Source organism: Quercus lobata, chromosome 10 (genome assembly GCF_001633185.2).
Source record: "Quercus lobata isolate SW786 chromosome 10, ValleyOak3.0 Primary Assembly, whole genome shotgun sequence".
NCBI lineage: Eukaryota > Viridiplantae > Streptophyta > Magnoliopsida > Fagales > Fagaceae > Quercus > Quercus lobata.
The window spans coordinates 8905515-8920423 of record NC_044913.1 but is presented as its reverse complement, the minus strand read 5'-3'; the positions used below and the strand labels follow the sequence as shown (position 1 = coordinate 8920423).

Sequence of the window (14909 nt, the reverse complement as noted above, 5' to 3'; positions counted from 1 at the left end):
CCAGTATGGGCTTTGGGATCTCGGTGCCGTACAATTGCAATATACTAATCCATTATTTCAGCAAAAAATATACTAATCCATTATTAGTAGCGAAGGAAAATGCCAACATCCCACTTGGACTAGTCTAGCCCTATGAGGTTTTTTCTATCTTGAAGAGGGCATGGATTTTGCCTTCATTGTCCCATCTTGTTCCCACCCCACCCTGCTTCATGTGTATACAATCTCTCTCTCTCTCTCTCCCTTAATCTTTTTTTCCCTTGTACCTCTAACTCTAATCACACCAAAGGAATCTCATTCAAAATACTAAAGTGACTCCACCTTACTCCATTACAACCTATCCTACTTCTATTTCACATGGATTTTTCTAATATTGAAGAAGGCATGAAATTGGGATGACTAGAAAGGATACTCATGATCTTGAATTCTTATTTGATGCAAGGATAACATGTGTAGCCTTATTCACATTGTTGTGGTTACATGAGCAACCGTTATTCATATTACCAACTCCCATGGTTTGGCTTATGTCTCGTCCCATTGTTATCTCTAATTATTTTAATTTCTTTTTATATCACCCTTGATTTTAACTAGCAATAAAGTTAGGGTCACAACAAAAGTTCACAAAACTCAATTTGTACCACTTCACACATGAGTTATTAAAAAAATCAATTGGTCTATTAAAAAAAAAAATTAGAGATTATGATGGGTCCATGTTTTAGGTGGTAGGAAAATTGGAGAGTGTTGTGAAACGAATAATGATAGGGATAATAAAATTTTACTACATAAATCTTACAATATAATATGTCACCAATTATAAAAAACAATTCAAACATTCATTGGAAAAAAAAGAAGATATTTTCAACATATGACATCTTCTAATGGTTGCTCTTCATCATCATACCAAAGACACCAGTTAATTTTTTATATAGGCATGGATCGAATCTTATATCTATTATTCAACGACAAGAGAGATTTTACAAGTTGAGCCAATTGAAACTCACTATTGTCACATTAGTTTGTAGTACATTTAGCACTTTCCTTGTAAAATATTAGTTAAGAAAGTCAAGATAAACATCTTTTGCCACAATTCTAGATTGTGATTGATAGATAAAAAGTAGTGATTTCATGTGAAAGTAATTGTCCATTACTTAAACAAGTCACAACAAATGATTGCCACTTGCTACTAAGGGTCCGTTTGTATACTGTTTATTTTGCTTGAAAACTGAAAACACTGTAGCAAAATAATTTTTAAATGTGTGAATAGAGTCATGAGACCCATTTTTAATGAAAGTTTTGTTAAAAAAAGAGGTTTGTGGATACTGTGAACAGTACATGGGATCTACTGAACAATGCATAATCATGTGAAAACTGACTTCTCAAAAAAAAAAAAAAAAAAAAAGGCCAAAACACCAAACACTGGGGTCCAAAAACGCAATCCAAACAAGTACTAAGAATAAAGTTAGGGGTATAACAAAAATTGACAACAATTTAAAAATATTCCTAAATTAACCTGTAACCTCACACGTGCTGATGTGCCCATCACAGTTTGCAATTTGAATCTTTCTTATGAATTAGATACGTTAATCTGAGAATATTGTGAAATTAAGGTGTGAGACATGACTTTCCTACTAAATGTTTATGTCTTATTTCTAAATTGGCACCTAGTGCCCGTTTGGATCCACATTATTGCACGTCTGCGTTTCATAATTCACGTTTCCTTCTTATTTATTTATTTTTTTTAGTTGCAGTTGTTGACTTTTCTCCCGTGTACTGTTTATGGGATCTACAAACTTCACTTTTCAACAACTTTTTTCATTTAAAATAAGTCTCAAAGCATTATTTATATATTTAAAAATTATTTTATTACAGTGTTTTTAGTTTTTAACAAAATAAATTATATCTAAACAAATCTCTAATTAACTCAGCACGTGCCAAACAGCAACGGTGTTTTTTGTTTTTGTGTTTCCCAGGATTACGATTGAGATGCCAAGCTGACCCGACTCTCTCTGGGTCACACTCTCTGTGATCTCTCATCCCCATCAGAGATTCGTAGGGGCTGGTACAGTTTCCATGGTTTCAGAGACCAACTAGGTACTCTCTTCTCTCATTTCAATTCCCAGATCACATCTGAGCACATATAATCACACCCTTTTTTTATTAGTCAAAGTTGCTATATTCTGGGTTCTAGAAAATGGTGCAAATTGTGAACTTATTGTTTTCATTTTAATTACACAAATTCGTGTTGTGTGTGTGTTTTTATTGGCTCAATTGGGTTACTGTTACATAAACTAGAGATTTTTTTTTTGATGCAAAGATGAAGTAGGTAGGAACTAGAAAGCTGTAAGATTTGGCATTATGTGATATCTGAATTGAGTGGTTGTGGGTGTATTTTCATTAATGGCTTTGCAAGTTTATAGACCCATTGGGGTATTATTACAATTAGTGAAAAAATTAGCAAGATTTTGAGGGCAAAATAGAAAGTGGGGTTCAAAGAGTTAGTAGGATTTGGCATGGATTCATGTTGATAATAGTGATATGGAACCCAAATCGCCATCGAAACTTAAGCTCTCAATCACGGGATTTACTTGGTATAAACGGGTGTTGAAAACAAGTATCATTGTTTTGGTTGTGGTGCTGTTGTTGGTTGGTGTTTACTTTGCATTTAGCCCCGGAAAAGGCCAAAGTGTATTTAAGGAGTCGTATTTTAGTGTGGTTGTGGACTGTGGAAGCTCGGGGACACGAGTGAATGTGTACGAGTGGATGTCAGAAGGTGAAAGTAACGTGAAGTTTCCTCTTTTGTTGCATTCTTATCCTGACAATACAACCAAGAGTTCACTTTGGAAGAATTCATGTCAGTATCACTGTATGCAAACTGAGCCTGGATTAGATAAATTTGTTGGCAACTCATCAGGAGTGAGAGTGTCTTTGGAACCATTGATTTTATGGGCAGAACAGGTGGTACCTCGTGAAAGACATTCAGACACTCCAATTCTTGTTTTAGGTACTGCTGGGTTAAGAAGGTTAGCTATTGACAATGCTAGGCAGGTTTTGGAGGATGTAGAGGCTGTTGTGAAGGAGCACACATTTTTGTTTAGGAAGAATTGGATAAGGGTATTGAGTGGGAAAGAAGAAGCTTATTATGGTTGGGTTGCCCTGAACTATAAAATGGGGAGATTTGGAAATTATTCAAAGTCACCCACTTTGGGACTTATTGACCTGGGAGGTTCCTCGTTGCAGGTTGTGATGGAAATAGATGATGCAAGAGAAGACACACACTTGGTGAGATCAAAGATTGGTTCAAAGGAACATCGGATTTTAGCATATTCGTTGCCAGCTTTTGGTTTGAATGAGGCATTTGATAGGAGTGTGGTCATGCTCAGCCAAGTACAATGGTTCAAAGAAAATACTCATAATACATTAGAAGTCAGACATCCTTGTCTTGGTTCTGATTTTGTACAAAACTATAGCTGCTCTGGTTGCTTAGGGCTTAATTCCAGTTATCAGAAAATTTTCAGCGGACAAACATGGAATGCTGAATTTCCTTCTTTGCATCTGGTTGGAGAACCCAATTGGGAGCTATGCGAAGGACTTGCAAAGGCAGCCGCCATCAATTCAAGCAGTTTAGATTGGTCACAACCAACAGTTGGTACAAACTGTAAAGCAGGCTCATCTTCTTATGGTGGTGAGTACTACTATTACTATTCATTACTTACTCTGGTCGAAAAAGTATTTATTCTTGACATATACTGATATCCATGTGACTTACTCTGGTCGAAAAAGTATTTATTCTTGACATATACTGATATCCATGTGACTTATCAACCAAAAAAGAAAATTAAAAAAAAAAGTATTTACTATTCATTACTTACTCTGGTCGAAAAAGTATTTATTCTTGACATATACTGATATCCATGTGACTTATCAACCAAAAAAGAAAAGAAAAAAAAAAAGGCCTGATATCCATGTGTTTGGTGTCTACTAATTTGGTCTTGCTATGATTCTGAATTTTCTTTTGATAGCCTTAGGAATTCAATAGATTTTCAGTGTCTAAAAAGTAAATACTTAAGACATCATATTTCTTGAAATGTATTAAGTATTGAGAATAATAGGTTTAAGCTATTCACCAAATGAAGGATTATGCACTTTGGTTTATAAGAAATTTTTTTGATATGTCACTTTTGGTTTATAAGAATTAAACTCTAAGTGAAGGATGGGATAAGCCCTCTGAAATTCTTTTGCTCAATGATTGCTATTTTCATGGTCATAGCAACTTAAATGTTACTCATGATAGGACAACTTCCAAGGCACCACATGTTTGGTGAAGTTGAGACATAAAGCTACCTTCGTTTATAAGTATATTATTATTTACAATGTTAAATTGGCATTTTCCAAATATTATTTCTTATGATAATAGATGGCAGTTTCTAATATCAATGACTAGAAAGGAGCATCAGTTTTCCATTATGCACTATGTCTCTTATACAGTTGTTCAGTTCATTTCATAAAGGGATTTGTAGTAAGAATTCACCTTTTAAGTACCACTTGTGATATGCAGGCGGTGACTTTATTAATTTGACAGCTGCCGCTTACCCCTCTGCACGCTTTCATGCTTTATCTGGATTTTATGCTGTTTACAAAGTGTTAAATCTGAATCCAAGAGCTAACTTTACAAAGATTTGGGAGGAAGGTCAGCAGTTATGCTCAAGATCATGGGCTAACTTGAGCAGTATTTCCAGGAACCAAAAATATGCTGGACAATATTGTTTCCATGTACCTTATATGGCATCTCTCATTAAGGATTCTCTTTGTCTTGGTGATAAAGAGATAATATTTGGCCCAGGGGATGTTTCTTGGACATTAGGAGCTGCATTGGTTGAAGGTGAACAATTATTGTTCAGAACTACCAAAACTGAGACTAGTATTTCTACCTTAAAGAATATGAGTATCGTGTCCTCTCCAGTTGTTCTGTTTGTTTTACTTCTATGCCTTCTATTTATCATTTATCGTTGCCAAATCAAGCTGCCTATGCCAAGCAGGAATAGTAGTGCTGCTGCTGGGGTGTCTCTGCCATCGTATGTTGCTCATTCAAAACGCCGACCTAACTAATATGTGGATGCATGCACAAAGTATAATGGAGTCTGGTCAATGTGTTCATTGTTTTATTGTTCTTATACAACCACAATTCATTTATTCTTTTAGGATGGATTTGTTAGAAAATATTCTGATTATAAAAACCAATTTTGTTGTGTGGTTTGAAATTAGTTGGCACATTCCGCATTGGAAATTGTCTGCAGCGATTCTATCCTGTCACTTGACCTTATGTGAGTGGGAATATTGTGCCAATTTCTGAACCTGGGCTGGAGCTCACTTTTAGATCTAATTTTAGAAGTTGGAAACTGGTCCCTATTCCCAAGCTCGATCAAGATACCATGTTAATCTTGCACTTCTTAGCCCTTAGGACATACTTTTTTTTTGGGCTGAATAAATACTTTATTTGTAAGAAGAAACAAAAGATATACAATCAAGGGGGGGTTTGTGACCATCTCTATCTAAAGCTTGAGCTAACAACAACGACAAGTTAAAGATGGGAACCCCAATCCAATTTAAAAGATCAGCCCACCGGGCTATAAGGTGGACGGTAAGGTTTCTCTCTTTACATATAAAAGAAAATGATACATTATCAACAGATTTGGCTAAGAACAAAACATCCTCCAAGACTGCTTTAAACTTTAATTCTCCAGTGTAGCTATTTTGTTTCTTGTTTCTCAATGGCTCAATGATATTTGCACCTCCTTCCATCTTAAATTATCCTTGTTTACAACAAAAATGTAGACTTAATATACGTCAATACGTGTAAGCTCTGAGAATTTTGCTTAAAACAGCCCCGTCTCACTATATGACCATACTAATGCACCATAATGCATAGGGAAAAAAAAACTTTTGTTACGGGGTACACTGCAATGTCTGCAACACATGGGCGCTGACACTTGCACAGTAGTGCTATGTGATACTTGTTAAGCTAGAGGCATTATATTGACTTGGCTTAGAAGCATGATCTAGGTACCAGTGAAAACATGAAGGAACTAACTGCACTCGAGAATAATTGATTTCAATAACAATAAAGCAATAGGCAATCACTCACTTCTAGCATTTTATTTCCGTATGGGTTATAAGGTGGAATTTTGCGAACATGGCCCTAAGGTGTTAGCTAGGGCTAAGAGACTTGAATTCAAGATCACATGGATCACTAAAGATTAGATTAATCTATTGAAATTCAACATTCACTCCGTACTTTTGATATAACTTCTTGCTTATTTTTGTTTGGAAATTGCTTATTTTCGTAACTTATTTGCATAATGTGAGACAAAAAGTTAAAAGTTAGTTTATTTTCAAAAAGTTAAAAGTTAGATTATTTGAAATAAAAATAAGACAAAAAGTAATGTGAGACCCGTAAAGAGTTGATAATTTAAACAAAAAACTAGTTTTTAATCTGTTGTCAAACACACATTTGAAAATTGAGTGCTTAATTAACTAACAATATTTTGGTTTCTCATTGTATCCCAATTACTTTAAATCCTATGTTTGGATAGAGGGAGAGAGGGACCACCTAGGGGGGAGGTGGGGAATGTAGATGAGCCAGAGATGGCTGGAGACGTGCATGGAGGGAGAAGGAGGGAGAGTAGAGGGGAGGTGGCTGGAAATTAGGTGCACCTCTCCAACCACCTCTCATCTACTCCCTCCCTCTCCCTCCATCCAAACATACCATGAAGGACACATATGTGAGAGACACACGGAGAGATTACAAACCAGGACAACTGCATTAGGAATATCTAAGTGCTACCCTCTTGAGTCTGGACTATCTAAGATTTCAAAACCGCATGGTGATTTTTGGCAAGCACATTGAGAATGATGCAGCTTGACATTGGTCATCAGATTTTACCCTTTTCTTATTTATATTATCCTCATCAGAAGTAGCTAATAATTTTCTGTTGGCAACTCGGCATTGCAAAAGCCCGGAGTCACAAATTACAGATAACTATCGTATGCATAAATTTTATTTTTACACAAGCAAGTAATGAAGTCAGAAGCACCATATTTTTACATATTAATTAAAATCATATATATACACATACAGGGTTATTTTTGGGAACAAAAATTTACAGATATAGGGAATTCAAAACACAGTAATTTATGTATCAGTAGCTCCAAGCACATAATGCAGAAAATTGCAGTCATGCCCAACCATGCCACAGTCTAGTATGTTGCTACTCCACTGAATTTACAGCCATCAAATTCTGATGCATCAACCTCCACCCAAACCTCATTTACACGCCCAATAAACTGGAATGGAGAATTGTACTGTGCAATCGAGTAGGCATTACTACTTTCCGAAGAAGTTGCATTTGCCCATGGAGACCTGCTCAAGCTAATAGCAAGTTTCTCTGCCTCTTTAACAATGTTACTATCCCTAGCAAATCCAGAGAATTTCCTAACAGCAATACACTGACTGTCCCATGCATAGGGCTTCAGGTTCAGCTCTGGAAGTGGGAGTGGAGGGCTAGCTTGGAACTTCACGGGCAAGTAAAAACGGACAAAGTAGGCCGATGAGTGTAGAGGGCCAGCTTCTGGGACTATGCTTGTCAGGACAGGAGCTGTCATTGCAATCCTAGAGAAATTCAGATTGGCACCTTGGATATACTGGAACAACCTGTGAGATTAACAACAACAAAATCTTAGCAAAATGAAAAGCTCCGGAATTTATTTTTAATAAAAAAAGAGTACACAACGGATTTTACAAAAATTTAAAATGAAATGTGGATCCAGAATGGGCATTTACACTATACCTATAAACGGATTAAAAAAATGCTTATAGACATCTTGCACTGTCATAGTAATTGCAGTAACAGAACATGATAGATGCGCTGTGTTAAAAAAAAAAGGTCAATAAGTTGGTTTTCAAGTTTTGTCCCATGGCCTCACTCTCCACCCATTCTTGTGGGAGGAGGAAGTGCCATTTAAGCCCGAGCTTATTGGCAAACCACACGTTTTGAATCATTTTGATGTGATGTCGATATTGGTATAACTAGGGAATGCACTGTCTAGCCTTAGTATTGATTGTCAAATTGTGGTAATAGGCACCATGATAATTAAAATGCTGCCAGTAGTTATCATTAAACAGGATGTTGTCACTAATTCTCAAAAAAAAAAAAAGGGATGTTGTCACAGTTATTTCGTCTCCTTTCAAAAACCATCTCATTTGGCTTACTTTAGTTTCAGATAATTATTAAAGGTTCAAAAATTATATATACCTACTGTACGGTCCGGTCCGTGGACCGAAACCCTGATTTTCTAACAACTACTAGTTTGGTTCCTAAGAAAACCGAATAAGAACAAAGCTAAACTAAATTGTGAATTACATGACTTATTTTGATGGGGTCCCTGAAATTTTAAACCTTATCAGACAAGAAACCAAGGATCAAATTATTTCATTTATACTATAATTTCTCAGCAACCAAACAGAAAGTGGAAATTTCACCTCGATTATATCAATCAAATGTGTCAGACTAAACTGAACATATTACATAAGCTGTTGACCCCCCAAAAAAAAAAAAAAAAAAAGCCCAAAACTTTTCTTTAGATTCCTGTTTTGTTTTCCTTCATTTTCTCATCAAACAAAGAAAAGGGTACCTAAGATTACTCAAAATCAACATGGTTTAAGAAGAAAGTAGTAGCACCTGTGGAAACCAAATTTGGTGGCTTTCTCAAAGGAGATGTCTTTAGATGGAGCAGACATCCACGTGGACTGTCTGTAGAGTCTGATCTCGAAGTCCGATTCCGAGTGAACCACACTGTACTGCGGCGATTCGATCGCTTGGCAAAGACCCAGAAATCCAAAACAAAGAACCAGTGATAGCATCCTTGGATTCTCCATTTCTCTCTCTCTCTCTGTCTCTCGAAGACTCGAACACACACACAAGGTGTCTCTGACTCTTTGGAGAGGAACTGGGACTGAATCAAGAGAGGAATTTTGTGAGAGAGAATGACAACGTTGGACGAAATTGGCAATTTACAGTTTTGTACATGTATGATTAACGTTGTGATGTGATGTGGTAGTGGATTAAATTGTCAATTTGCGTTCTGTGTAGAGAGTAGTAGTATATTCCATGAGTTACGTGTCATGAATGTTGAAAATAATAATATATATATATATATATAAAACCGAAATCTTTGAAATTCCCACAATTTTCTACATCATCATTTTAATTTAAAAAAATTTTAAATTAAAAGAGAGTCCTAATAGGAGTATCTTATATATATATATATATATATATAAGAGACAAAATTTTTGAAAATCCTAAATCAATCTCCTCTGTCTGTCTCCACTAAGAGAGAAATCTTTGAAAACCCTAAAGCAATCTCCTCTATCTGTCTCCACTAAGAGAGAAAACCCTAAACTTCAATTTTTTTGGTACGCTTGCTATTACTTTTTCTCTTTTTCGTGAATAAGTTTTCTTGCTATTACTTTTTCTCTTTTTTGTGAATAAGATTTTACATGACTTTCATTGGCGATGGAGTAGTACTTTACAATATATAGTATAACTACAAGTATTGTGGAGTAAGGTATATGTACTATATGTTATCTTATGTTTTCTCTTATGGTGTCATGCTTCTTTGTTTATTAATTAAAGATTATGTTGGAAGCTTATATTATTTGTACTTTCAAAGTGTTTGACAATGTTTGAACCAAATTTTTCATCAATTAGGAAGAATTAGATAAAAAAACCTTAGAAAAGCTTTCCATCCTTACTGAAATTGTCTCGTAATAATGACTTTTTGTTTTTGTTTTGTTTTTATAATTTGTAGGTTTTGAATCTTTTGATTTTAAATTTTATTGTCTTTTGAAAGTTTGACCATCTAAATTTTTGGGTTCAATTTTTTGCAATATTTGAAACAGTTTATTAAATTTCAACTGTTATAATTATGGATTATTCTCTTGAAGGTAACCTATCTTTCTCTTATATTTTCTCTATTTGGTAGTCATATATATATATATATATATATTTTTCCTTTCGGACGTTTTAACATTAGAATTTTTTAGTTATTTTTTTTCAATATCTAAATTTGTTAGCTAGATTTTTTTGTAACCTATTGCATGTTCAAGCAATGACTTATTCATCAAATTGTAACTCAAAAAAATAGGAGCAATTCATGCAATAGTATAGTTTCATAATCAGTTTAAAATTTTATAAAATTATTTTAGTCTATTATAAATAGGTAAGATCTCGTGCGTTGCACGGGTTTCCGACTAGTATTATATAATAATCATAACTTGTATCAGTGTCCCATGTTAACTTGGTACCTTGGTACCTCCAGGTTGAGGTTAATAATAAGTAATAACTATACTATATTTAGATTGATATTGTTTTGAAGTTATTTGAGAATAGTAATTTTATAATCTAGTCTAAATTTTCCTCTAGCTCTCTCCCCTCTAGGGTAGGAGCTTTTCTCTCTCATTGGGGTACGAGTCTCTTTCTCCCTTAGTTTATCACTAAGGGTTTGACTTTCGATTTGGGTGCTGTCTTAGTTAGTCCTGGATATGGCAGATGAAGTGATACACAGCTTGGAGGGTATGAAACTGACTACAGAAGAGGAGGAAGTTATACCTATCTCCGATGAGGGTAGGCAAGAAGAGATTGAGAGATGTGTACTAAGTTTAATCGGTAAGTTCCTCACCTACAAACCCTTTAATAAAAGAGCTGCTCTAAGCACAACAAAGAGGGCGTGGGGATTGGAAAACAAAGTACAGGTTGTGGACGTTGGAGCAAACCTTTTTCAGTTCAAGTTTCCGACTGAATTTGATTTGGAAAGGGTTTTGAAGAATGGGCCGTGGACTTTCGATAACCAAGCTCTATTACTAGTTCGATGGAGAGCTGGGATGACCGCTAGCAATGTCAAGTTTGAGTCTGTGTCTTTTTGGGTGCAAATCTAGGGAGCCCCGTTTGATATGGTCTCTCCAAAAGTAGCAGAGGAAATAGGGAGTCGGTTGGGAGTTGTTGAAGAAGTGGAGAAGAGGCTGAAACAGGATACTCCAGGCATGTTTATAAGAGTTAAGGTGGTGCTGCCTATATCAAAACCGCTTCGGAGAGGGGTGTTTGTTGCTGGATCAAATGGACAGAGGACATGGGTCTCATTTAGGTACGAAAGGCTTGCTCTGTTTTGCCATCACTGCGGTTTGCTTGGCCATGACATCAAGCATTGTGCTCAACACTTCGCGATAACAAAGGGAGGTAGAGAAGTTCCTTGCCAGTATGGGGAATGGCTGAAGGCCTCAGGGAGTCATGGTCGGTCTCCAAATCGGCGAGACCAAGTTCGTGAGGCAGATGACAAAGGGAACACTGAGAGGAGAACAACGCAGCAACATCAGAATGAGTTGTCTAGGATGGTAAACGATGGCGGAAAGGATGAGTCAGAGATCAGGGATGGAGGAGACATGCGCTTTAATGAGGCTAACGTGAATCAGGGGTTTGGTTCGGAAGTATCGCTGGCGTATCCCGTGAATCAGGCAGTGCAGAGTACGGACAAAGATGTGATGGAGAAGAACACGCCGGATGGTTTAGTTGGGCCAGACTTGGATAGGCTGAAAGCATCAGATGGGCTTATAGATGAAAGTGGGAAAAATAAGTCTCAAGGAGTTGAGAAGCAACGGACATGGACCAGGCGAGCTCGCATGGATTATGGGCCTATGGAGAACTTAAAGGAGAATGCAAAGTTAACTCTGGGCAAAAGAATGAACACAACACAGCAGCTGGCGGGAAGTGATAGTCCAGAAGAGCAAACAGGTAAGAAACAAAAAACTGATATTGCTCCACATTCAACTGAAGCGGCGGGGGTGTCGGAACACCTCTGCCGAGCGCAATGAGACTTTAAGTTGGAACTGCCAAGGGCTTGGGAACCCTTGGACAGTTCGAAGCCTTCATGATTTGGTGAGGGATCAAGCTCCCACTGTCTGCTTTCTTATGGAAACTAGACTTGACAAAGAAGGGTTTATGCATCATTGTAGAGAGTTAGCTTATCCAAATAAATTGATCGTTAAAAAGCCTGATTCTGGTGGTGGGTTAGCATTAGTTTGGAAAGAAGAGGCTAGCCTAGAGGTGATAAATTACACTGATAATCATATTCTAGCAAAAGTAGTGGAGGATAATGGCTTCCAATGGTTTTTAAAGGGGTTTTATGGCTGGCCGGAAGCAAATAAAAAATGTAAGTCATGGGCACTTTTAAAACACATTTCTTCTTTTGTTGATGGTCTGTGGTGTTGTATTGGTGATTTTAACGCGTTCTTACACGCTTTTGAAAAACTTAGCTCCCACCCACCTTCGGTTAAACAGATGGAAGAGTTTGGGGCTGCCTTGGAAGAGTGTAATTTGATTGACTTGGGTTTTTGTGGTTATAAATTCACTTGGAATAACAAAAGGCTTGGTGCAGCAAATACTAGAGAAAGGCTAGATAGAGCAGTCGCAAACAAGGAGTGGTGTGATATGTTTCCAGCTAGCTGTGTGTCTCATATTTTTTCACATGCTTCGGATCATATGCCGCTAATTTTACAGATAGGAACGGATAGTAATTTCCATGGTAGAATAGCTAGAGGCTTTAAATTTGAAGAACGGTGGCTTTTAGAGGAGGATTGTGGAAATGTGGTTGACGAAGCTTGGGCTCAGATGGGTGGGGCCGGTTCTCCTATGGCCACTGTTAGTGCTAAAATTAATCACTGTGGGGCTGTTTTAGATGCGTGGGGGTCGTCGAGGACAAAGCCTGAGGTGGCGGAAATAAAAAGATTGAAAAAAGTGCTTGAAAGGCTTCATAATGGCGTTCAAAACGAAGCGACCAGGTCTGAGTTTTTGGCAGCCAGTAAATAGCTTGATGATCTTTTGCTTAAGCAAGAGCTTTATTGGGCTCAACGGTCCCGGCTGGCGTGGTTGAAGTTGGGGGACAAAAACACAAAATTTTTTCACTCCAAGGCCTCGCAACGACGCCGTAGAAATTTCATACAGGGGATAAAAAATTCTGAGGGGGTGTGGGTTGACAGGATTGAGGATGTGGCTGGGGTGGCAGTCCAATATTTTGAAAATTTGTTTTCGGCTGGGGAAAGTCACAGAGTGGAGGAATGTCTTAATGCGGTCAATCACAGGATGTCGCCTAATATGCTAAATATTTTATCAGGAGAGTTTAGTGCCGATGAGGTGAAGACGGCGCTATTTCAGATGGGCCCGACTAAAGCTCCTGGACCGGACGGTATGAATGCTCTCTTCTATCAGAAGTTTTGGCATATTGTAGGCTATGATGTAACTAATGCTGTGTTAGATTTTCTGAACTCTGGTCTTATGATGCTTGAATTAAATTATACCCCTATTGTTCTCATTCCTAAAGTAAAGTACCCAGAAAAAATGTTTGACTTTAGACCTATTAGTTTGTGCAATGTTATATATAAAATAATTTCTAAAGTGTTGGCTAATAGATTAAAGTTGATTTTGCCTCAATTAATCTCTCCCTCTCAGAGCGCTTTTGTGCCGGGTCGTTTAATAATTGATAACGTTCTTGTGGCCTATGAAACCTTGCATGCTATGCATGGCCGGAAAAAGGGAAAGAAAGGGGCTATTGCACTAAAATTGGATATTAGTAAGGCGTATGACAGGGTCGAATGGTCGTTTTTGGAAGGAATGTTGAACAAGTTGGGTTTTCCGGATGGGTGGATTGATCGGATCATGGGTTGTGTAACTACCTCGTCCTTTTCCGTCCGCCTCAATGGTAAGGCTTATGGTAATTTTAGACCTACTAGGGGACTCCGCCAAGGAGACCCGCTTTCCCTTTATTTATTTTTAATTTGTGCTGAGGCTTTTTCATCTCTGTTGACTAGGGAAGAGGTTGTGGGCCGGCTTCATGGAGTGCCCATTTGTCGGTCTGCTCCTTCTATTTCCCATTTGCTTTTTGCTGATGATTCTCTTGTGTTTTGTCAAGCTAAACAGGAGGAAGTACAAGTGGTCTCGGATGTTTTAAACTTGTATGCTGCGGCTTCCGATCAATGTATAAACTTGGAAAAATCCTCAGTCTTTTTCAGCAGCAATACTTCAAAGGGGCATAGGGACTGGATAAAGAGTGTGTTGAAGGTGAAGGAAGTGGACAAATTCGAATCTTATCTAGGCTTACCCACTTTGATTGGCCGGTCAAAATATCATGCTTTTGCTTTTCTTAAGGAGAGGGTGTGGAAGAAGATCCAAGGGTGGAAGGGGAAGTTACTGTCCAAAGCGGGGAAGGAAGTCCTAATAAAAGCGGTGGCACAATCAATCCCTACATACACGATGGGAGTATTTCTACTGCCAGTGAAACTCTGTAACGAATTAAACATGATGTGTGCTAGGTTCTGGTGGGGCCAAAGTGGGGATGAAAAAAAGATACACTGGAAGAGTTGGGAGTCTCTTGTCCAGTCAAAGAAGGAGGGAGGTTTGGGTTTCAGAGACATCCGGAGTTTCAACTTAGCCATGTTGGCAAAGCAAGGGTGGAGATTGTTGACCAACCATGACTCTCTTCTTTATCGATGTTTTAAAACAAAATACTTCCCCCGGTGCACCTTCTTGGAGGCGGCTGATCATCCTAACAGCTCCTTCGTTTGGAAAAGCTTAATTGCGGCACAATCTATTTTGAGAAAGGGGTGTTGTTGGCGTGTTGGTTCGGGCTCTTCTATCCGGGTGTTAACTGACAAGTGGCTGCCTCACCACCCAACAAATAAAATCCTGGCTCCACTGAATGAAGTAGAGGAAGATTGGTATGTGGCGGAGCTAATTGATTGGAATAACTTCCAATGGGACCATTCTATCATTGACGGGGCTTTTAGCAAATTCGATGCTGAAGCTATTTAT

General features: G+C 37.7%; 3 protein-coding genes across 3 annotated transcripts; 2 read left to right on the top strand and 1 right to left on the bottom strand.

The window, feature by feature from the left end:
• The first annotated feature begins 1942 nt into the window (after positions 1-1942).
• LOC115965942 (probable apyrase 7) lies at positions 1943-5255 on the top strand. Its single transcript, XM_031085260.1, has 2 exons — positions 1943-3679; positions 4553-5255. The coding sequence occupies exons 1-2, from the start codon at positions 2533-2535 to the stop codon at positions 5101-5103; spliced, it is 1698 nt and encodes a 565-aa protein (XP_030941120.1). The 5' UTR covers positions 1943-2532; the 3' UTR covers positions 5104-5255.
• Positions 5256-7043: 1788 nt separating this feature from the next.
• On the bottom strand, positions 7044-9052 carry LOC115962851 (heme-binding protein 2-like). Its single transcript, XM_031081724.1, has 2 exons — positions 8733-9052; positions 7044-7705 (listed from the first exon to the last, which is right to left on the bottom strand). The coding sequence occupies exons 1-2, from the start codon at positions 8927-8929 to the stop codon at positions 7252-7254; spliced, it is 651 nt and encodes a 216-aa protein (XP_030937584.1). The 5' UTR covers positions 8930-9052; the 3' UTR covers positions 7044-7251.
• Positions 9053-10594: 1542 nt separating this feature from the next.
• Positions 10595-12911, top strand: LOC115964304. The gene is made up of 3 exons (XM_031083642.1): positions 10595-10867; positions 10988-11837; positions 11962-12911. Exons 1-3 carry the CDS (start codon positions 10595-10597, stop codon positions 12909-12911), a joined length of 2073 nt encoding a protein of 690 aa, XP_030939502.1.
• Positions 12912-14909: the final 1998 nt, after the last annotated feature.

Excerpts from the sequence above, each read along its gene's own strand:
- LOC115962851 (XM_031081724.1), bottom strand. The coding sequence starts at position 8,929 with ATGGAGAATCCAAGGATGCTATCACTGGTTCTTTGTTTTGGATTTCTG. Across the intron at positions 7,706-8,732 it reads ACCAAATTTGGTTTCCACAG|GTTGTTCCAGTATATCCAAG; the intron begins GTGCTACTACTT and ends TTAATCTCACAG.
- LOC115964304 (XM_031083642.1), top strand. The coding sequence starts at position 10,595 with ATGGCAGATGAAGTGATACACAGCTTGGAGGGTATGAAACTGACTACA. Across the intron at positions 10,868-10,987 it reads CTGAATTTGATTTGGAAAGG|GGAGCCCCGTTTGATATGGT; the intron begins GTTTTGAAGAAT and ends GTGCAAATCTAG. Across the intron at positions 11,838-11,961 it reads TAGTCCAGAAGAGCAAACAG|TTCGAAGCCTTCATGATTTG; the intron begins GTAAGAAACAAA and ends ACCCTTGGACAG.
- LOC115965942 (XM_031085260.1), top strand. The coding sequence starts at position 2,533 with ATGGAACCCAAATCGCCATCGAAACTTAAGCTCTCAATCACGGGATTT. Across the intron at positions 3,680-4,552 it reads AGGCTCATCTTCTTATGGTG|GCGGTGACTTTATTAATTTG; the intron begins GTGAGTACTACT and ends TGTGATATGCAG.